The sequence below is a fragment of the Chamaea fasciata genome, unplaced genomic scaffold (assembly GCF_029207755.1).
Source record: "Chamaea fasciata isolate MVZ Bird 193981 ecotype frontalis unplaced genomic scaffold, bChaFas1.0.hap1 SCAF_24, whole genome shotgun sequence".
Lineage (NCBI taxonomy): Eukaryota > Metazoa > Chordata > Aves > Passeriformes > Sylviidae > Chamaea > Chamaea fasciata.
Window position 1 is genome coordinate 6852407 of NW_027094109.1, and position 21377 is coordinate 6873783.

The window sequence follows — 21377 nt, forward strand, 5'->3', positions numbered from 1 at the left end:
CCCCCTGAGCTTTTTGCTCCTGTCATCACAAACCCTTCACCCAGCAGGTAGAGAAACCAGCGAGGGGAATGGGCCAGGCCCTGTTGCGATTCCGCAGCCTATGTTCCTCAAGGAGAGGGAGATCCCATGTGGGATGTAATGTGTGAGCTTGACTGGAAGGAGGATTCTGAACCCAAGAGAACCTCACTGAGTGCAAGGCAGTCTGATCTGGCTCCAACAGCTGTCTCTCCTCTCTGACTTGTTCTTGTCTGCACGTGCCCCTCTCAAAGCAGGTTCTGGTGGGTATTCGGATCTGCAGCTCACACCAGCGCTGGCCTGACAAAAGGCGTGGTGGGAGGATGGGATTAAGCTTCACTAGTAAAACACAGGAGAACTCAAAAGTGCTCCTGTCTCTAGAAAGGAAGAAACCATCTAATTTTAGTTATCCTCGGGGGAAGTCCTCCCCCAGCCCTGCTCCCACAGCGGGACCCCGTGCAGAAGCAGCATCTGTGACTCCAAAGGGCTCCAGCAGCTTGTTCGTCCTCTCTGAAACCAGAGCAGTGTCTGGCTGCCTCTCTGGGGGACAAACAGCCTCCCCCTCGCCCCTCCTTCCTTCCCTGCCCTCAGCCGATGAACTTCGGAGGAAAATGGGTATTTCGTGCCCGAAAGCAGAGGGATTTACATCTTATCCGTGTGTTTGCAGTGCTGTTCTCAGAGAATACGGTGGGCACTTGTAGGATGTTAACCCTGTTCTCGCTGTGCTGTGCACGATGAGGTTTCCAGCTCGGTGCTGTCGCCGTCACCTCCCTCCCGGGGGCGGCAGCGGACGGGACGGGGCACCTGCGGGGCGCGGGGCCGCAGGCAGGACAGCGGCGGGACGGGCCCGGCCGGGGCCGGGAGGGAAGGGTGAAGCCGCCCGCCGTCGGTAGCACAGCTCGGGGCCGCGGTCCCCCCGCCGAGAGCGGCTTGTCCCGGGCCGGGCACCGGAGGGTCTCGGCGGCGCGGGGGACGGCGGGGTGCGCGGTGCCGGGGCCGCGCCCCGCACACGGCCCGGCGCTGCGCAGGGGGTCGGCGGCCCCGCCTATGCCGTATGCGCGGTCCCGGGCGCCGCCGGCCCGTGCTCCCGCTCGGCATCGCCGTCGGGGTTATGCGGGTTGCTTGCGGCCCCGTTATACGTCAGGCAGGTTCCGGGGCCGGCCCGCGAGGAGCCCCGCGCCTGCATGGCGCTGCGAGCTATGAGGGGCTGCGGCGGCCCGAGGCTGCGCTATCCAGGACGGGGGGCTGCACGGGGGCTCGGGCCTGGGGCCCTGCATATCACCCAGCGTTATGCGGGGCTAGCACTGATCGAGCATGGCTTATTCATGTGCCGGGGCGGCGGGATGGCGGAACCCCACAACCTGCATGGCGCCCGTTGTTATGCAGCGCCTCCGCGGGCCGGCGAAGCGCTATGCAGGGCGCGGGGTGCGGCCCGGCCCCGCTCTCTGGCTCGTCGCCTCTCAGTAAAGATGGCGCACAGCGGTCGGTGGCGCTTCCCCGCCCGGCCCGGCAGCGGCGGCTGGGGCCGCCGGGGCCCGGGGGGGTCCCGCCTACGGGTGCCGGCCGTGCACAGCCTGCGGCCCGCCGAACCTGCGGCGGCGCCGGCGACGGCGGGCGAGGGCGAGCGCGGCGGCCCGTGCTCCGGCGGGGCGGCGGGAAGCGGCGGAGGCGGGGCAGCGCCGGGCCCCGGCGGCCCCGCGGCCGCGGCCGGTCCCGGCTTCGACGCGGCGCTCCAGGTCTCGGCCACCATCGGCATCAACCTGCGGCGATTCCGCGCGGCCTGCGGCACCGAAGCGGGCAGCGGAGAGGTGAGCGGGGCGGCGGGGCGGGGGCGGGGGGGCGCGGCGGGCGGGGGGGGGTTCCGGGCGCAGCATCCCCGGCGGCGGCGGCCCGAACACACCCGGGCGCACCCACCCGCCCCTGGGCGCACAGCCCGCCCGTCGCCGGACACACCTCCCGCGCCCCGCACAAAGGGCGCGCCCGGCGGGGGGAGCTGGGGGGGGGAGCCGGGGGGGGGCAGGGTGGCGGGAGGCGGCGGGCGGGACCCGGTGCCGGTCCCGGTCCGGGCCGCCCTCGCGGTCCCTCCCCGCGCACGCGACTTGCCGCCGGTGCGTCCTCCCTGCCGCCGCCTCCATTATCCGCCTCCCGCCGCGCCCGCGGCGGGGCGGGATGCGGTGCGCGCACCCCGCTGCCGGGAGCGAGGTAGGATGGATGGGCCCGGGGGCCTCCCGGTGCGCCCCGGTGCCGAGGATGCTCGGCGGGGTGACGCGTCCTCCCCCGGGCGCGGGGGCGCGAGGGGGCTGGGCTGCCGGCCCCTCCTGCGGGCCCGGCGGTGGGTGTCGCGCACCGGCCCTCCCCCTTCTCCTCCTCCTCCTCCTCCTCCTCTTCCTCCCTTTCGCCGCTGTGGATGCCCCGGGCGGAGCTTGGGCCGGCGGGCCCGTTGCGAGAGGCCGTTCGCCGGTACTCGGAGCGCTGGCGCCCCTTTTTTTTTTTTTTTTTTTTTTTCTTTTTTTTTTTTTTTTTTTCTTTTTTTAGTTGCTCTTCTTTCTCCTTTCATTTTTTTTTGTAAGCCTTTCTAAGGCAGCCGGAGTGGGAGTGCGACAACATCCCACCTATTGACAGAACAGGGAAGACATGATGGGGGTGTGTTACTACGAGCTGCAGCGTTCCTTTTCCCCAGTTGTTTTGCATCGCTCCTTAGCGGCATCCTTGCGCCGGCAAGAGAATTCCCCAGGTCTTTTGTACCAGGAGGGCTTTATTGATTCTTGAAGGGCCAGTTCTGTCTCCTCCAGGCGGGTTGTCACCTGTAGGGTAGGTGAATGTGTCTTTGTATTTTGTCAGTTGTTTTCCTTTCCCACCACTGGACGTAGCAGACTTCATTAAAACACACATGAAAAGAGAGTTTTCTTGTGTCTTTCTGGCCTGGTTTTCTGTTGGGTGCCATGAAGCGGAGCTCTTTGCTCATGGCTGAGCTGCAGGAATTCCTTGCCTGCGGAGTGGCAGCTCCCGCGGGCCGCAGTGCTGGAGGAGCAGAGTTGTGTTTGCATGCACAGAGCTGAGCGTGGGGACACTCCTGCCCTCACCGGTGCCGACTTTGGGGCGTGAGTCGCACTGCTCTCATCAATGCCATCACCTCGGGGGCTGCACTTTGGGGTACTTCTCTTTTCTGTTGTTTGCAGTAGATGTGGTTTGATGGAATTCATGGAGTCCTCTGGGAAGCAGTTAATATCTCACCAGTGCTAGTTCAGGGATAGAAATGACTGAGATCTGGCTAACCAAGCTGACCACAGAGTTAATAACCCAGGAGGTTTTTCATGTGGGGGGAGGCAAGTTGCTTTGGTTTTTTTTTCTTTTTCTTTTTTTTTTTTTTCCCTAAGATGATATTGGGCTGTGGTTTGTTTAATTCCAGCTGTCTTCAAGTATATTTTTGCATCTCAAAAAAGCCCTAAAACATCTTTGAGTTATCTTTTTGAGTTTGGCCTTTAGGGTATTTTTGCTTTAAAATAAAATAGATTGAATACGTTGTAGGTGTTGCAGCTGATTAACACAGGGTCTCCTGGATTGTAAAAATTCTACTTATTACATCACTTTTCTGTTTAGCTGCTAAAAGCTTTTCTCTAATAACATTGCATATAGTGGAAAGTAATGGTAAACATCTATTTGTGGCTTAGTGTTAGTAGGTTCTGTTTTACCTGACCCTTCATGAGCCAGACAGGGGCAAAGCCCAGGTGCTTTCCCTCACTCTGGATTTGCAGCGTGCTGGTACTCTTGGGCATACTCAGAGAGGGTCCTCACAAACATTCAGAATGAGTTAACTCACTCAGTTGGTTCCTTTCCTTTGGTGATGCTCAAAGAACAAAACATTTTTGCATCAAAAGACATAGTTCTCCTGGCTGGTGACTTGTGCACTCATCATAGTCCTAGTGAAGATTACAGTCGCCAGAGGCTGCTTTTCTGTCCTGCAGTACAAGTTCTCTGTGAGGTGGGGATGAGGGTGTGAAAAGAGCTCTGTGGGAAGTCAGCCCACGGGTGCTGCCTGTGGTCACTCCAGAGGAGAGGGCAGCTGTGTGCAGTGCAGGAACAGTGGGGTTTCTGGTATCCATGTGGTGGCCGCTCTGGGGCTTCCAGAAGACCCCTTCATATTAGGGCTCACCATGTCCTCTCAGTAACTGCCTGGTGCTCATACTGTTCTTTTCCACAAGGTTGCGGGTCCTTCCTGAGCCATGCTGGTTATAGTCTTCAACCGAGTTGGTATTCCTCATCAGGAATAAACTCTGAACAGTTGCTTTGAGGTCAGGAGCCAGTGGCAATCAGAGGAAGAAGCTGTGTTACCTTTTGATGTACAAGTTCTGCTCCACACGCTTATTTTTTTTCCTACCTCATTCTTGTGTGCACTTATGTAGGTACCTGTTGAAATTAGGTATTACCACCAAGTTATATGCAGGAGAGATGTTCTCCAGAGCAAGTATTAGACTCAGTCTTTCCCTTGTCTCCTTGGCAGTTTCGTAGTACGTAGCAGACTGCATTTCTCATTTAAAAGGTACCTGAATTCTGGAGTGTCAGGGCGTTCTCCTTAGGTTCAGGTTGCTTTGTACCAACCCTTGTCTTTTGCTGCTGCTCAGAGTTGCACTGAGTTATCTCGAAACCAGCTCACATTAAAGGGGCCGGGTTCTGATACTTGATTTTAACACCACAAGAGTTGCTGGGGGGACTTTTTGCACAGTGAAGCTGTAACTGGTTGAACAGTAGTGTGTACTGACCTTCCAGCTTGGTGTGAGTGGCACTGTAGGAAGAAGAAAAATTTGGTTGTGTTGTTTTGGTTCATTATGTCAATATTTAGTATAAAAGAAGCATAAACATAGTTGTTAGATATCTGCTCTGCCTGTCAGTTTAGAGCTTCCTGCCCATCCCTGAAGGGAGATTGAAGCTTCGGGACATAAAAGTTGAGAGTGTGCTGGATGCATGCTGACAGTTACCTCCATAAATCTGTATTGACTGAAAGTGACAGAAGCTTGAGTTTGGCCAGTTGGTTGTGGTGGTGATGGTGGTGTCCCTGGTAGCACTTCTGTGATTATACCTGGGGTGTAATGTTTTATGAGGTGAATGTTGGAGTTGCTGATGTTCACTGATGCCTGGCATGTTTGGAAATGGTACTGGGTCCATGTCCTGGCGGTAAGGATTAGCTTCCATACTGCCACCAGGGTCATGCCTGGGCTGGAAGCACAGATAATTTCTTCTGTTTGCCTCAAAATTTCCTCACATAGTGTTAGGTTGAATGATTGCTGTCAGACTGCTTGAGTGTTTGATGTGTGAGTTGGAGGTGTAGAGCCTTTCCTGTCATGGATAAGGTGGTCAGGAGGGCACAGGGAGGGGACTGCTGTAGGTATTGAAGTCTGACAAGAGGCACGTGGTGAGGATGATGCAGATCATGGCCCAAGAGATGGAGCCTCCTTCGTGCACTTTCCTTTCCTGAACATTCAGGTGCTGCTTTGTCAGATGTGTGAAAATAGAAGTATGTTTTAACCATCTTAGTGATGCTTCTGTTTCTGTGGTTTGGTCAGCTTTGTGCAGTGCTCCAAACCATCAGAGGAGCAGTTTGGGGAAGTTTGTTAGGAATTTGGGAAACTGTTTTCTAAGTGAAGGATGATGTGGCTCCTCCCACTGTCAACGGGCAGGTAAGGCAATTTCACAACAGGAGCAGTGCACTGATGAGTTTGTTTCAGGGGCTTTTGGACACTGCGCTTCCTTCAGCTGGAAAGCTCCTGGGACAGAGTTCCAACAGTGCTTGACCATGCACTTCTGTACTGGCACCCAACTGCTGAACTGCAGGTTTCACAGCACCGTGTTGGGGGAAACGGGTAACTCCTCAAGTCAGTGGTTCATCACTTCCCAGGGATACCACTAAATTCCCAGAGTGGGCTTAGCTGTTCCCCCAAGCTGAGCTACAGAGCAGTTTGACTTTAGTACTGTTTCTTTAGGAATATACATTTAGGAGTAAAAGTTTACCACCACAGAAGATTTTTTTTTTTTTTTAATGCATCCATACAGCAGCTCTAGAGCTTTTCTTTCACCATCTGCAAGCTGTATCTTTCTAGGTAGTGGTTTCACTGACCCTCTTCGTTGGAAGTGGTATTATTGAAAGCTTGTTGTGACCAGAGAGTGTTTCAGGTCTTCTAATAAGCATTCCTCTGTATTGAGATTGGAAAGCATAAAGCAGAATTTCTCATCCAGGTTGGAACCAGGACTCTGGCTAAACAGATCTGTATGCTCAGTGACACAGTTGTAAGAGACTCACCCTGAGCATCAGCCCCATAAAGAGCAATATATTCTTTCTAATACTAAAAAAAACTGGACTCTGGAAGCTGCAGCCCTAATCACCGTTGTATTGCCATAGGTGATGCCTGAGGGTACAGCTGCAGCAGTGTAGTTTGGGGGTTGTCATGTGGGGGTGACCAGGCCAGGAGCTGTTCTGTGATCCCAAGATGTTCTCTGTAGGTCAGTGCTGCTCTGAGGTGAAGCCCCGGCAGTCTGTGCATCACTCCTGGTCAAAGCTTTTGTTGAATTAAACAGAGCAAGGACAAATGTCCCCTCATCTGAGTTGGTGCGTAACGGTCACCCCCAGTGCTCAGCTGTTCATTATTGAGGTGGCATCACAAGTAATGGCTTGGGAAGCATCTCCCCGAACTCCCAGTGGACTCTGCTCCGCTCCCAGCACCCGGTGTTTGTCTCTGGGTTACTACCTGCCAACCTCCAAGGGTGTTTACTCTGCTGAAAGCAGAGGAGTCTGGTAGATGTTGTGCTGCAGTCACTAAGCAGGCATCTGAATGAGCTTCTAAAAATAGCTTATCCCTTTCCAAGAAAGTGAGGTGCTGTCTAACTGGGGCCAAACCCAAGATGGGGAATGGGAAGTACAGCATTGGTCAGGTGACTCTGTTGTAAAATAAACTTTTTCAGGTGCTGATTGGAGCAGCTGCATTGCTGGTTTATTGATGGTGAGAACCCCATGCAACTTCACAGATCCATGGTGGTATGGTTTATACTGTTATTCCTCAGACAGGGATCAGAACATCAGTTAGGGCCTGCAGGATAATTTCTCCTTTGAAGGTGAGGTCTCTCTTTCCTCTGAGATCTTTAACTAGAAATTCTGTGAAAAGTAATATTGCTCAAGACCATTGTGATAGACATTTGCTTGCAACTTCTGTTTTTTAGTAGCTGGGTAACTTCAGGAAAAGCCATTCTTCATCTGCACACAACTCTGAGGTTGAACTGAGTTGGGATAGTATAATGTTTGAATGGGAAATGTGCGTGGAAGCTCTGCTGCCCACAGAGAGATCATCCCATGCTTGCTTGGTTAGTCTTCATGTCTGGCACTCAGCTAGCCTTCCCTCATCCTTTATTATCCTGAGTGGCCTTTTTTGTATTGCATTATTCTTTTTCAGGTAAATGAGGCCATGTTCAAAATCTTTATGGTTTTTAATCATTCTCCATCTGTCATGACGTTTCTGAAAAGCTGGAGGGAGGCTGTTCCTGCCTAGTTTGCATCAAAGCTGCATTTTGGCATGTGATGGCCAACTGGATGGATTAGCCTGGCAAATGCTGAGTGATCCTTAGTGGCTTTCTTGGTCTTCTCTGACAGGTCACGGGGGTGCCTTCTCAGGTAGTGATAGCAACCATTCTGAGGTGACCGATATACTCAGGAATGTCACCAAACACACAAATACAAGTGACATATTGGTCATACTACTTGTGGTTGTAGATGAAGTGAAGTGATCATTTTGTGGAAGGAGCCTCTTTGCTATAGACTCTTCTGGTGACTGCTTGGTAAGAAATGGTAAAAATAATCATTCCCAGGCTATTGGGCCAAAGCCAGTATTAATGTATCCCATTGGAAAAGTAAGGTAATGGAGCTCAGTTCAAAAATAATGCAGGTTCTAATCGTGGATTGACAGGTGATTGTCCAAAATATGGCAAGTACTGATTGAGTAGCCAGGGATAAAATAATAATGACTTTAGGACCCAGAATAACAAAATGAAGAAAAGATCTGTAGCAGCCACAGGAACTTGGAGGCCAGTGCAAGTCAGGAAACCGCACAGGGTGAGCAGCTGATCCCTTAGCTTTTCTAAACCTGACTGTTCTTAGGTACTTGTTACTTCTCTGTGCCTTCTCCGGGTTTCAGCTCACATCTGTCTGCGCTGACAGCTTCTCCCTCTGTCAGGGCTGGGGACCCCTTCCCTGTGCCCGCCCACGAAGGCAGCGCTGCCCACACAGCGATGTTTACATCCTGCCGAGTCCCACGTGCTCTGCAGGCTGTGGGCCCTGCATCTGCGGGGCTCCGGCTGCAGTGCTGCAGGACTGAAGTTCGGAGGCAGTAGCTTCTCCCTCTCTGGGAATGGCCTTCAGGGGTTCTGTGTGATGCCAAGTATTTGGATTTTATATAATCCTTTTGTGCTTTTATTACAGTGGAGTTAATTTCAACATTAATATCCATATCCTCAAACTTCCATCTGCTTTCTCATTGCAGGATGAACAGTTTTTAGGTTTTGGTTCAGATGAAGAAGTCAAAGTACGAAGTCCCACCAGGTCCCCCACAGGTAAGTTCAGGTTACAGGATTGGGTGTTGATTTTCTGTTTTATTTTGTGATGGTTTTGCTGGGCCTCTCCTGTTTGTTCCACCAAATCTCATCCACCATAGAAGCCACACCAGTCTTTAGATTCAATGCAGTTAGTTTTGGATTTTCTATGTCTGATCTGTAAAGGAACAGGGAAACCTTGAGTAAAAGAGTTACACTGATGAAACCAGTATCTGAAACCTCATGTCGGTGTTCTGGAGAGGCAGCTATTTAAAGAGTAAGGGTCTGAAACTGGTTTGACTATTTCAGTATCTTTCAGTAGACTCCTTACTGCCTGTGTTGTCAATAAATGCTCCCACCAGAGCACTCTGCTTTTCCACCGTGATCATCTGCTCAGCTTGGCTTCGACAGCAAACTGTGGTGGAGCACCTTGCTAGTGCAAGGGAAGATCCAGAGCTGAAATAGCTTGGTGAGGGTGCAGTGAAATACATTGGTCAAGGTGGGTAATCAAGTCTTACGCCTGATGGCTCCAAGTCAGTGCCAAGTATTAACTGTGCTTCAAAGCTAGAACCAGTTTTTAGTGAATGGTCTTGTATCAGCCTCATGTAGATTGTTCTTGTTCTCTTGACCTCTCCCTTAGCAGTGCAGATGGATGGCACTCAGAAAGAAGAATTTCTTTTTCTTTCAACCGTCTGTGATCTGCTTAAAAGACAATTTAAAAAATTCATGTGTTTAAAAGGTGGCGTGTGCCCTAGAGAATTATTGCTCCCTCCCAGCATGAGGTTGGACTGGACTTGTGCAATTGCATATGTAATTGTTGGGAAAAGACTAGCTTGCATTTTTAAATAAGTTATCTACATGGTATTTTATGCGGGAAAAGAGATTTGTTGGGAAGGTACTCTCTACATGTAGTGATAAAATTATTTTTATTTGTTGATTACCTGAAACGTTTTGGTAACATATGGGCAGCATCATTGATACTGAGTAGATACTTGTGTGACCTGGGTAATGCTTATCCCACACTTGGAGAAATTTAATATGCTCCCTGCATTCTCTACTTCTCTCTCAGTTAAATCTAGTCCACGGAAACCTCGTGGGAGGCCCCGGAGCAGTTCTGACCGAAGTTCAGCTGTCCTGTCAGACTCATCATCAGTGTGTTCCCCTTCAAGCAAGTCTGAAACCACATCCATGGAGAAAGTAAAGAAGAAAGAGTCGAAGAGTGGGGAAAAAAGACGAGGAAGACCTCCAACACTGACAAGTGTGAAGTTCAAATTGTCACAAGAGAAGGACACATCGGACATTCAGAAGGGCAGCAAAGAAGAAAAAGAGAGTCTGAAAAAAATCAAAAGATCGCCATCCACTACCTTTCAACAAGCAACTAAAATCAAGAAATTAAGAACTAGTAAGCTTTCCCCACTGAAATCTAAATTTAAGCCTGGAGCAAAACTTCAGATTGGGAGAAAGAGTGTCCAGATCGTGCGCAGGAGAGGCAGGCCACCGTCCTCTGAACGTGTAAAGACTTCCTCAAGTTTAGTCATGAACTCACAGCTGGAGAAGCCCCAGAGGATTCGTAAAGAAAAGGATGGCACACCACCTCTCACAAAGGAAGATAAGGCTGCTGTCAGACAGAGTCCACGCAGGATTAAACCTGTTAGGATTATACCTTCCACCAAAAGGACGGATGCCACGATTGCTAAGCAACTCTTGCAGAGAGCTAAAAAGGGAGCACAAAAAAAGATTGAGAAAGAAGCAGCCAAACTGCAAGGCAGGAAGGGGAGAACCCAGCTCAAAAATATTCGACAGTTCATCATGCCTGTTGTGAGTGCAATCTCTTCACGGATTATCAAAACACCCAAACGGTTCATTGAGGATGAAGACTACGATCCTCCTATTAAAATATCCAGACTAGAATCCACACCAAACAGCAGGTTCAGCACTACATCTTGCGGCTCCAGTGAAAAGTCCAGCGCCGCTTCTCAGCATTCGTCTCAGATGTCTTCAGATTCCTCCCGGTCCAGCAGCCCCAGCGTGGATACATCTACCGACTCCCAGGCTTCTGAGGAGATGCAGATGCTTTCTGAGGAGCGAAGCAATACTCCAGAAGTTCACACTCCCCTGCCTGTTTCTCAGTCCCCTGAAAACGATAATGGTGATAGGAGAAATAGAAGGTTTTCAATAACAGAAAGAAGTTTTGGCCAGAGGACTGCAAAAAAGCTATCAGCCATACCAAGTGTGCCACAGCAGCAGTCCTCCTCCTCTCCTCCTCCCCCTTTGCTCACTCCCCCCCCACCGCTGCAGCCTGCTTCGAGCATCTCCGACCATACCCCTTGGCTTATGCCTCCAACAATACCGTTAGCCTCGCCCTTTCTTCCTGCTTCTGCGGCGCCGATGCAAGAGAAACGAAAGTCAATTCTGCGAGAGCCAACATTTAGGTGGACCTCCCTGAAACATTCCAGGTCAGAGCCACAGTACTTCTCATCAGCAAAGTATGCCAAAGAGGGTCTTATTCGCAAACCGATATTTGATAACTTCAGACCCCCGCCACTGACACCGGAGGATGTTGGCTTTGCATCTGGCTTCTCAACGCCGGGCGCAACAGCTCCCACACGTCTCTTTTCACTTCACTCTGGAGCCAGGTTTGATATGCACAAGAGAAGTCCTCTGCTGCGAGCTCCACGATTCACGCCAAGTGAGGCCCACTCCCGGATCTTCGAGTCTGTAACTTTGCCCTCGTCAGTTGGTCGCGCCGCTACAGGGACCTCTGCCACAGGCACGTCCTCTCGGAGACGGAAGAGGAAAGCGTTCAGCCCTATCCGATCAGAACCGAGATCTCCTTCGCACTCCATGAGGACGAGGAGCGGAAGGCTTAGTACCTCTGACCTGACAACTCTCACCCCACAGTCTTCTGTCTCTTCCTCATTAACTAGTATTTCAGTTAGTTCTCTTGCCACTAGTGCCTTAAATTCAACTTTTACTTTTCCCTCCCATTCCCTGTCACAGTCTGGGGAATCAGCAGAAAGAAGCCAGAAACCAAGGAAGCAGACAAGTGCTCCAGCAGAGCCTTTCTCATCTGGTAGCCCTACTCCTCTCTTCCCCTGGTTCACATCAAGTCCCCAGACAGAGAGAGGCAAAAACAAGGACAGGGCAGCAGAAGAGCTCTCCAAAGATAAAGATGCTGACAAAGGCCTGGAGAAGGACAAGAGCAGAGAGAAAGACAGAGAGAGAGAAAAGGAGAACAAACGGGAGTCAAGGAAAGAGAAAAGGAGAAAAGGGTCAGAAATACAGAGTAGCACTGCTTTGTTTCCTGTAGGTAAAATGCCCAAAGAAAAAGTCAGTGAAGACGCAGCAGCATCATCGTCTGCCAAAAAAACTGCCGGACGGAAGAAGTCTACAGCAGTAGATCCCACAGCAGACGTTTCCACTGCTGCTCTGGTAGATACAACAGCTGTCAAAACCAAAACATCCAAGAAAGGTAGAGGGGGGCTGGACAAATCAGACCTGGACCTCAGCCCCACTGTGCCGTCTTTGGAGAAGGAAAAAGCTCTCCGTCTTTCTGCTCCTTCATCAAGCACTGTTAAACATTCTGCTTCCTCCATCAGCTCTATGTTGGCTCAAGCAGACAAACTGCCAATGGCTGACAAGAGGGTAGCCAGTCTTCTGAAAAAGGCAAAAGCCCAGTTGTACAAGATTGAGAAGAGCAAGTCCCTCAAACAAGCAGATCAGCCAAAAGCACAGGTATTCCTTTTTCCAAGCTGGGTTTTTTTGCTAGAATGCATCTTACTTTGAACTTGTCCTGAAAGTCACAAGTAGCTTTTGTATACTGAGCGTGAAGAATTAATGTGCCAAGCTAAGCAGCTGTTAGTGCAACAGATGGCAAACGACCCGTAAACAAGGAGTCCTGGGCAGAAGCTGAGGGGAGGAGGGAGCTGCTGTGTAGTCAGCTCAGAGGGGAGCTGCATACATTTTGGAGACCAGTACAGCGTAGCTGCTTATTGGGTCTCTCTGAATAAATTTAAGCAGAGCAATTATCTAGAGTTGTACTTGCTCTGAAAAGTGCAGGTCCAGCAAAATGCAGTGACTTTCTTGGCCTTGAGGTTTCTTGGGGACCCTCCTCGAGTGTAAACTTGGCTTCTGAAGGAAAGTTATTTCTTGATCTTTCTGGTTTTTAACTTTATGCGGTGATCTCTCACTTATAGGAGGGAGGAAGATCCATTGGAATTTTGCATCTGATTTGGGGAACTGCTTCCTAGCACTTTCCTCTTTCCTTTCTTCCCCACCCTAACACCACCCTTTTCTGCAGTCCTCTTTACTTGCCAGAAAGGGAGGTGAGATACGTTTTCAGGGAATACTTTTCATTTAAACTTTTACTTTCCATAACAGCGCTAGTGTTGAAAATCACTAGTACATATTTCAAATAGAGCAGCCTTCAGCTGTTTGTCTCTGAAATGAAGATGCCCATGCATCTGTATGACTGGCCCGGTGTAGCAGAAGCCCAGATTCTCACAGTTGCGTATTTGAGATAGTTCTTTCAGTGGGAGGTATTCCAGAATCTTACCAAAACATGGAAAATTGCACTAAAATGCTCCATTTGTTTAGCGCCGGTAAACCCAAACCCCTTATCTGAAACATCAGCAGCTGCAAAGCTCTCAAACAGCCTCATCTACTACTGGCTTCTGCTGGATCAATCAGCACCAAGTGCCACTCCAGTTCCCGTAGACTCTGATTTTTTTAATGTCAGTGCCTTGATAATATGGCTCCATGGGCAAATTCGTTTTCCAGTAGTGGATGAAGACTTACCTTGTAATTCCAGTTGAGTCAAAACTCTTGTTCACTTGCATTTATCATTACTTGGATAACTCAGGGTTAGAAGGATGTCTGGTTTTATCCTGATTCTTACAAACTGCAAGCTAAGATATAATTTGCCTAGAAGCCTCTATTACATGTTTCTCAGCCTCGTTTTGGCAGCTTTCTTAGGAATACTGTCTGCTCTCATGTTCTGAAATCTAGGGGCAAGAGAGTGATTCGTCAGAAACCTCAGTGCGAGGACCACGAATAAAACACGTTTGCAGGAGAGCAGCTGTTGCGCTGGGACGCAAGCGAGCGGTGTTTCCTGATGACATGCCCACTCTGAGTGCCTTACCGTGGGAAGAGCGGGAGAAGATACTGTCTTCCATGGGGAATGATGGTGAGTAAGGATTTCTGGTTTTCATCTGCGGGTCTATACAAAGTCAGCTTCTGTTGACTGCTTAAAATCAGGACTTGAAGTGATTAACAAGGGAAAGTATGTTAAAGAGCTCTGGGCTCTCCGTTACAGTGCCACTCTAACAGGGTTAATCCTTTAAGCTGTTACGAATTGTGTTAAATACATGTGTTCTGCACCAAACCTGTGTCCTGCCCAGGGGCATGTGTGCATATACATGAGTACACACATGTATGTATTCACACAATCACGTGCATCTGTGTGGCTCTGCAGATGAACTTACGGGCTTTATTAGACACTCCTGAAGCATTCTTTGACATCAGAAAATTCACATTAGGAATGTTCTTTTGATAGATAAGTCATCGATAGCTGGCTCAGAAGAGGCTGAACCTCTTGCTCCACCTATCAAGCCCGTTAAGCCAGTCACCAGAAACAAGGCACAGCAAGAACCTCCGGTGAAGAAGGGCCGGCGCTCCAGGCGCTGCGGGCAGTGTTCGGGCTGTCAGGTTCCAGAGGACTGTGGTGTCTGCACTAACTGTCTAGACAAACCCAAGTTTGGTGGGCGCAATATAAAGAAGCAGTGCTGCAAGTAAGTGTGTCTGAGAAGCTGTTGAGCTAATCCCTGCTCTGAGTGGGATAAGTGTACCCACGCTCTGGGCCAGGAGCAGCAGATTTGCCCTGTGTCATGGGCTTGGACTGAGCTTGACCTGGGCTGACGCTTGATCAAAGCAAAGGACTATAAACAGTTGGAGAGTCAAGACCACATTTCAAGGTGTAGTAGTTATGAGCTCTTTATCTGGAGTTCTCTAGTTTATTCTCCTCAGTTTGATGGGAATGGCAGAGTATTGAGGATTCTTTGGTGTAAGATCTGTGGCTTTTGTTAGGCAATACAGGATTTTGCAAGGAAGGCAATATACACATAAGCATTTATCTCTTATTCTCTCAAACTGCATTCATGAAGACCTTGTGTTTTCAAGCTGGCATTTATTTAGCTTATATACACTTTGTATGTCAAAGGTGTCTCTGGATATCATTAAGAAATACCACTCTTCCATGATTTCTTCTGTCATATTTTTTACATGTCACTTAGAGGGAACCTTTTTCTTTTATAAATTGCTGGATTAAATGGATTTGACCCGACTAGGTAAACTGTTTGAAAAGGCAACAGCTAAAGTGGCACCAGTAGATTGTTATGGTATAAGAGCTATTTATAAAGCCTTGCTGTGAGGATTGCTGTGTGAGAGCTCTCTGCAGACTGGACAGAGTCTTGCTCTCAGCAGCTTTGCCCAGTCTTTGAGCCATGAGCATGAACCAGAGCCATGAGCCCTGTCACTGAACTGGAGGCAGAAACAGAACCTGGCCCAGTCTACAAAAGACATTATATGCCAAGCATAAGACAAATAGGGAATAAAGTTGCATAAAGTCAGCAAAAAGCTTGGTCTCCTAATCTAGTCCCACTCCAAGAGTGCTTGGTTTTGTCTGAACAAAAGTAGTCTGTGTATTGGTAATGTTATTTTCAGTTTTTGATGTTGAGTATTTACAGTCTGCCCTCTTAATGTCTGCACCTTTGTTCTGATTTCATGACGTGTCTCTTTTTAGAATGAGGAAATGTCAGAATCTACAGTGGATGCCTTCAAAAGCTTATCTCCAGAAGCAAGCTAAAGGTAGGCTAAACAACTCGCCGTGTGTGTAGGACAAGACAGAAGTTTTCTTTTCATAGGTTTTGCTCTCTGTGCTGCTGTTTTAGCTACACTGAGCTTATAAAGGTTATTCTGCTGGGAGCCAACCCACCTGCACTGTTGGTGTCAGGTGCAAGGGGCAGGAGACATGTGAGTACTGACAGACATTGTACACGCCAATGTCTCTCAGCACTGCACTGGTGCTGACTGGACTGGTTTGTTTCCTTCCTTTTGCGTCCTTTTCCTTCCTCACAAAGTCAGCTCCCAGCTCTAAATCCTTGTTACTGCAGGAGGGTATTGGTTATTGCTGTTGCAAAATAAGGGCCCAAGGTGTGAGAGAACATGGATTGAAGCACAAGCCGAGTTTATTTTTTGAGTACAATTTTTTCTTTTGTGTGACAGAATGACCGAGTTCTGAGTCAAACTGTATGTATGCTTGTTTTAAAAGAGCATCACATCATTTGAAATCACACTATTTTGTTTGTGTTGCTTTATCTATGCTTCTTTTTCTTAGCTGCAAAAAAGAAAGAGAAGAAATCCAGGACAAATGAGAAAAAAGAAAGCCATTCTGGAAAAAACCAGTTGGACTCTGGACAGAAACAAACTCCTCAGGCTGTCGTACCAAGAGAAGACAATTCTGGGAAGAAGAACAGTGAGCCTGCCCGTAAGCCTGCTGAGGAAAAGCATGAGGATGGGAATTCCTCCCTTCCTGTGTCAGAGCCCAAGCAGGTCCCTGCATCGGGTACCAGAAAGACTGGCAAGCAGATGTCCCAGCCAGCCCAGCTCTCTCCGTCTCAGCCACCAAGCTCAGGACCTTTGAAAAAAGAAGTACCTAAACTTAGCACTTCTGAGCCCAAGAAAAAGCAGACTCCCCAGCCAGAAATAGGTAAATGGGACTATTTATCCTCAATATGTTTGAGTCACGTTAAGTAATAATACCGCTAAAAGCTGGTGCATTTTAAATCTGACGAATGCTTTATGGTGTGTTGAAATCTCAGCAGATTATTTTAGAAATGTTGGTTAGAACTGGCTTCCTTTTTATTGAGCCACCGTGTAAGTTAGGGCAGGGAGAAAGATGGCTATCCTGCTTGCGACTCTTGAGTTGTATAGTTGTGGCAGTCTTGAAGTTCATTTTCAGTATTGTTAAGTCTGTCAACTTCCCATTCTGAATGTGAAACCAGGAGGATGTAATCTTTTACTACAGAAGTATAGTCCACTATTGTATGTAGTGCAGAGCAGTGCAAACAGTCACCAGCCAAGCAGCTCTGGGATTTCTGTGGCTTTGCACCCACAATGCTCCAGATTGTGAGCAGAGCAAAACTCTTCTTCTAGTCTTGCCTCAAAGAAACTGCTCGTAGCTGGGGAGACACAGCCACAGAAGAGGGTGGAAAAGTTCTAGTCTAAAACTCATGGCACATTACCCGGCTGATTTTTTTCCCTTTTCTTCTCTACAGGTGGCTGTTAGTTTCTTGAAATACTCATAATTTTTCCCCCCCTTCCTAGGCACAGAACAAAGCAAACAGAAAAAAATTGCTCCCCGTCCAACTTTCCCTGTGAAACAGAAACCAAAAGAAAAGGTGAATACTGTTTTTTATATAGTCAGTAAAATTTCAAGCACCTGGAAATTCTGTCTAGAAAGTAGCACCATGTTGCTTAAACCTTTGCAAATTTTTTTACTTGGTTCTTAGAGATGTTAGGTTTTCCCTTGTGGCAGTATTTGGATAGCAAAAACCGTGGCCTATGCCTAAGATTCAGTTCAGATGTTACGTTGGTATCTAAGATTTGTGTGTTGGAGGGTGAAGGCTGGCTTTTCCATAAGAAATGCTACCTTTGTCTCAGAAAGAGCTTGATCGTGGAAAAAAAAAATGTCTTATGTGAACCCAAGGGAGAAGTGAGTAAAGCCTGTTTATACTTAGAGTTGCCCCACTGCGTCCAAACACCAACCCATGCCCTGATGAAAGAAGAACGTGATGGTAGAGCACATGGAATTAGGACTGTAATTCCATATGGAATGCTCTTAGGGAATGATTTGTAGAATGGTCACTTCCCTGCAGCTGTGTAATACTCGTTCATTTTGTGCTGGTTTGGGGGTTTGTCTGTGAATTATTTATGGTATTGGATGTAACTGTTGGTTAAGTCCTGACACCCAGAGTTGGGATTAATGCAGGCTCCTTTGCTTGACCAGGAAAAGCCCCCTCCTCTAAGCAAGCCAGAGAGCAGCACACTGAACTTGCTCAGCACTCTGACTAACGGCAGCAGTTCCAAGCAAAAGCCACCTACAGATGGAGTCCACAGAATCCGAGTGGATTTCAAGGTAGAGGACAAAATGTTTTAAGTATTTGAATGTCCCCTGGCTCTAGACACTGGAACTAGAGTCCCCTGAAAGTGCTGGCAGTAACTGCTGAGTTTGTGTGTCTGGTACCTTTCAGAGGGAACCGCAAAATAGGAGCTTCATGACAAGTCACTTGGTTGATTTTTAAAAGCTTGTTATGCCTTTTTTTTCTTATAATTAGAGTACTGGATGAAGAGACACTTAAAGCTTTAAAACCTTAACTGTCAATGTGTGAGGATGAGCAAGAATTTGAGGTTTATGAAGAATTATTCCATTAAGATGGAACTTTAAAACCTTACCACAACTTGAGCCAACAAGATTTGGGGAAAATGTTAGTAACTTGTAATTCACAACATTTGGGGTATATCTGGGGATTTAAAATGATAAATCATGTACATTTTTGAACAACAGTGTTGAAATAATAATAAAATATTTTCCTAATAAATTTTCAGTCCATCTATAAGTGTTGATACTGGAGATCATAGTGAGATCTCATAAGTGTTTTATACAAATATGGAGCTTTAATAAAGTATAATTCTTCTGAAATTTCACTTCTAGTAATACTTGTGCAATTGTGAAAAGCCTTGTCCTGTTCCTTAGGTTTGCTTTCCCTAGAAGGAAGGCTCTAGCATGCCACTGAGTGCTCTCGGCAGGAACAGCGCCGAGGTGTGACTCTCCCAGAATACACTGTAAAGTAGACGGTGAAATTATTTCAGTTTGAGGCGTCTTAATCACAGGCCCAGAACTGAGCAGTGGCATAAGCATTTTGTACTGATGTTGTATTGCCTTGTTCTGCATGGTGATGTGTCCTTTTGTACTTTCAGGAGGACTGTGAAGTGGAGAATGTTTGGGAGATGGGTGGGTTAGGCATCGTCACCTCGGTACCTATTACTCCCAGGGTGGTGTGTTTTCTCTGTGCCAGCAGTGGACATGTGGAGGTAAAGCATTGTGTTCTGCTGTTGATGACTTAAATACAGCACTGTACTGTTACAAAAATGAATAAATAAAAATTATAATGACCTTAATCCTGAAGAAATTAAAATAATACCTGTAAATCTGTCCTTGCTAGAATTTGTCCCAAGATACTAAACTGGAAGGTATTTAAAATCAGTTTGGAAACTTCAACGGTGCTGTTTTTTGGAGGTGTGTGAGTTGTGAAGAACAGCATATTTGTAAGCACCCCATGTCACTAAATTTGAGAACTCACATCTGATGTGAAGCAGGAGCTTTGCTCTCTTTTAACCTGAAATAAGAAAGACTGCACGATGGTGCTAAGGGGTTTTAGGCAGCCTTGACTTTTCCAGGTGTGTCCATACCTGCCAAGAGCTGCAAACTGTTACAGAAGGGTGACTGGAAAGGTTCTGGCGCTGCCTAAAGAGCTGGATTGAGATGTGTTAAATGCATTTCCAGGTTTAGATAGGTGCCTTCTCAGCATCTTCAGACCAACTGACCTGGCTGCTATTGCTCTAGGAGAGCCTGGGTTCTGATGAGTGGACAAAGGAAGAGAGTGTTAAGTTCTGGATGTGGACATCAGTGCGCTTGGGGTCCACGAAGGCCCCGTGGGGCGTGGAGCCATCCCCTTCTTAGTCAGGGTCCCCCAGAGGGCAAACAAATCCCATGTCCTCTGTGAGCCTGCAGTGTCTGTGCTCTGAGGATGATTGTTTTTCTGCTACCACCATCCTTGTACAGGATACAGAGAAACTTGGAAGGGCTTTGCAATGGCAAAGTGAGCTGAACAGAGGGAGAGACTCTCTTTGCTCTGCATGTCCCTACTTCATGCAGCAAGTGTGTCTTCTGGTGCACTTGGCTTGTAATACAGGGAGAAAGTGAGGGAGGGAGATCCTGAAGAGCCCTACAGGCCTTTGTCAATGCTCAAGGCACTTAGGAATAGGTACCAGACTCCCAGTGGCTGTGAGGTGTCCAGTCAGTATTTAGGTTACCTGAAATACAGACTTTCCATCCTAAAATCTTGTTCTGTCAGTATTTAAGCAGAATTAAGAATAGTTCAGAGCACTAGGGGGCTGGTTTGGGAACTCAGAGCAGTTTCTGCTTGGCTAAAACCTGCCTCTCCCCCCTTGCAGTTTGTATATTGCCAGGTCTGCTGTGAGCCCTTCCACAAGTTCTGCCTGGAGGAGAGTGAGCGGCCCCAGGAAGACCAGCTGGAGAACTGGTGCTGCCGTCGCTGCAAGTTCTGCCACGTCTGTGGGAGACAGCACCAGGCCACCAAGGTACCCCAAAACCACTGGGAGACCCAGCAGCACCCCCACTGCTCCCAGGGCTTCTCTGGCTCCAGAGGTCAGGCAGCAAGCATGTGCCAGGAGCCGAGTCTCTGTGCTGGGGAGGAGGCCTCTTGAGTTGCCCCATTGCAGCTTCTTCCTCATGACCTGAATGGGGGATCCAGTAAAAAATGAAAAAGTCCAGAATTTTGCATCCCTTTGCAAGGTGTCTGTACCAATGCTTTTCTTCCTTATTCCTGTAGCAGTTGCTGGAGTGTAACAAGTGCCGAAACAGCTATCACCCTGAGTGCCTGGGCCCAAACTACCCAACAAAACCCACCAAGAAAAAGAAAGTTTGGGTGAGGGATTTTAATTTCTTTGTTGGGTAATTCATTTGTTGATGGTAATGTCATGGAGCAGAGCTTTTCAGGTGATTTCCTCTGATGCAGTTCCTCATCTCTTCAAGGCAAGGTGCCTTTTGCGTCAGAAGGTACATTTGGAAATAGAGAGTGAGGTGGCTGGTTGATAAGATGTTCTGAGAAAGCAAAATTTTTAGAGAGATTACTTCTTTTTTCAGTTGTAATAAGTCATAAGATCATAGTCCCCTAAGTTGGACGAAGGGTCTTTAAAATGGACGTGTTCACTTTGTTAAAAAACCTGTTGATACCGGTGTTGAGAGACAATTTGGATTCATTTGCTAATTTGTGTCTTTCAAGCTTTTGTTCTAAATACGTGGCTCCAGTATATTTGCTACTAAGACTTCCTGTACACGTTTCCTTCTACAATGTACAGAGTTTAAAAACTATTAAAATAGAGCTGTGTATTTTAGATCAGAAGAAATTCCACAATTACTTGTGTTTTATGTGAGGGAAAGGTGATATTTTCTTCAGTGCAAATATGAAAGACAAAAAAACTATATTGTGATTTTGGTTTAGTGTTTTTTCTTGTTGCATTATTATCATCTTACCATGAAGGAAGTGAGCTCAGTTCTTTTCAGTGACAGTTTCAGTATTTAAAACTCCTTGTTCTGTTGGGTAATGTCTCTGCACTTGTGAAATAATAAAAATTATGAAATGTGTTGAAAGCACAGAAACTGCTGGATAAAAGCAAGTAATTCTTGCCAAATAAATTCTTTTTCCAGATATGTACCAAATGTGTTCGCTGCAAGAGCTGTGGATCAACAACGCCGGGCAAAGGGTGGGATGCACAGTGGTCTCACGACTTCTCCCTGTGTCATGATTGTGCCAAACTCTTTGCTAAAGGTACATGAAGTTGTGGTTCTTTACAGCAGGAGCTTCCTCAGCTGCTTGGGTTTGAATCAGCCAGTGTGAGTGGGCAGAGGGCTAGCATGGCACCTGAGCTTG

General features: G+C 48.0%; 1 protein-coding gene across 1 annotated transcript in view; it reads left to right on the top strand.

The window, feature by feature from the left end:
• The first annotated feature begins 1184 nt into the window (after nt 1–1184).
• Nucleotides 1185–21377, top strand: part of KMT2A (lysine methyltransferase 2A) — a 41094-nt gene continuing 20901 nt past the window's right edge. The window contains exons 1-13 of the mRNA XM_066203602.1: nt 1185–1823; nt 8538–8607; nt 9656–12321; nt 13594–13771; nt 14141–14375; nt 15386–15450; nt 15980–16351; nt 16969–17042; nt 17651–17779; nt 18622–18735; nt 19879–20025; nt 20277–20372; nt 21155–21275. Coding sequence (XP_066059699.1) covers nt 1200–1823; nt 8538–8607; nt 9656–12321; nt 13594–13771; nt 14141–14375; nt 15386–15450; nt 15980–16351; nt 16969–17042; nt 17651–17779; nt 18622–18735; nt 19879–20025; nt 20277–20372; nt 21155–21275 — 4891 coding nt within the window. The 5' untranslated portion in view covers nt 1185–1199. The remainder of the gene's footprint in view (nt 1824–8537; nt 8608–9655; nt 12322–13593; nt 13772–14140; nt 14376–15385; nt 15451–15979; nt 16352–16968; nt 17043–17650; nt 17780–18621; nt 18736–19878; nt 20026–20276; nt 20373–21154; nt 21276–21377) is intronic.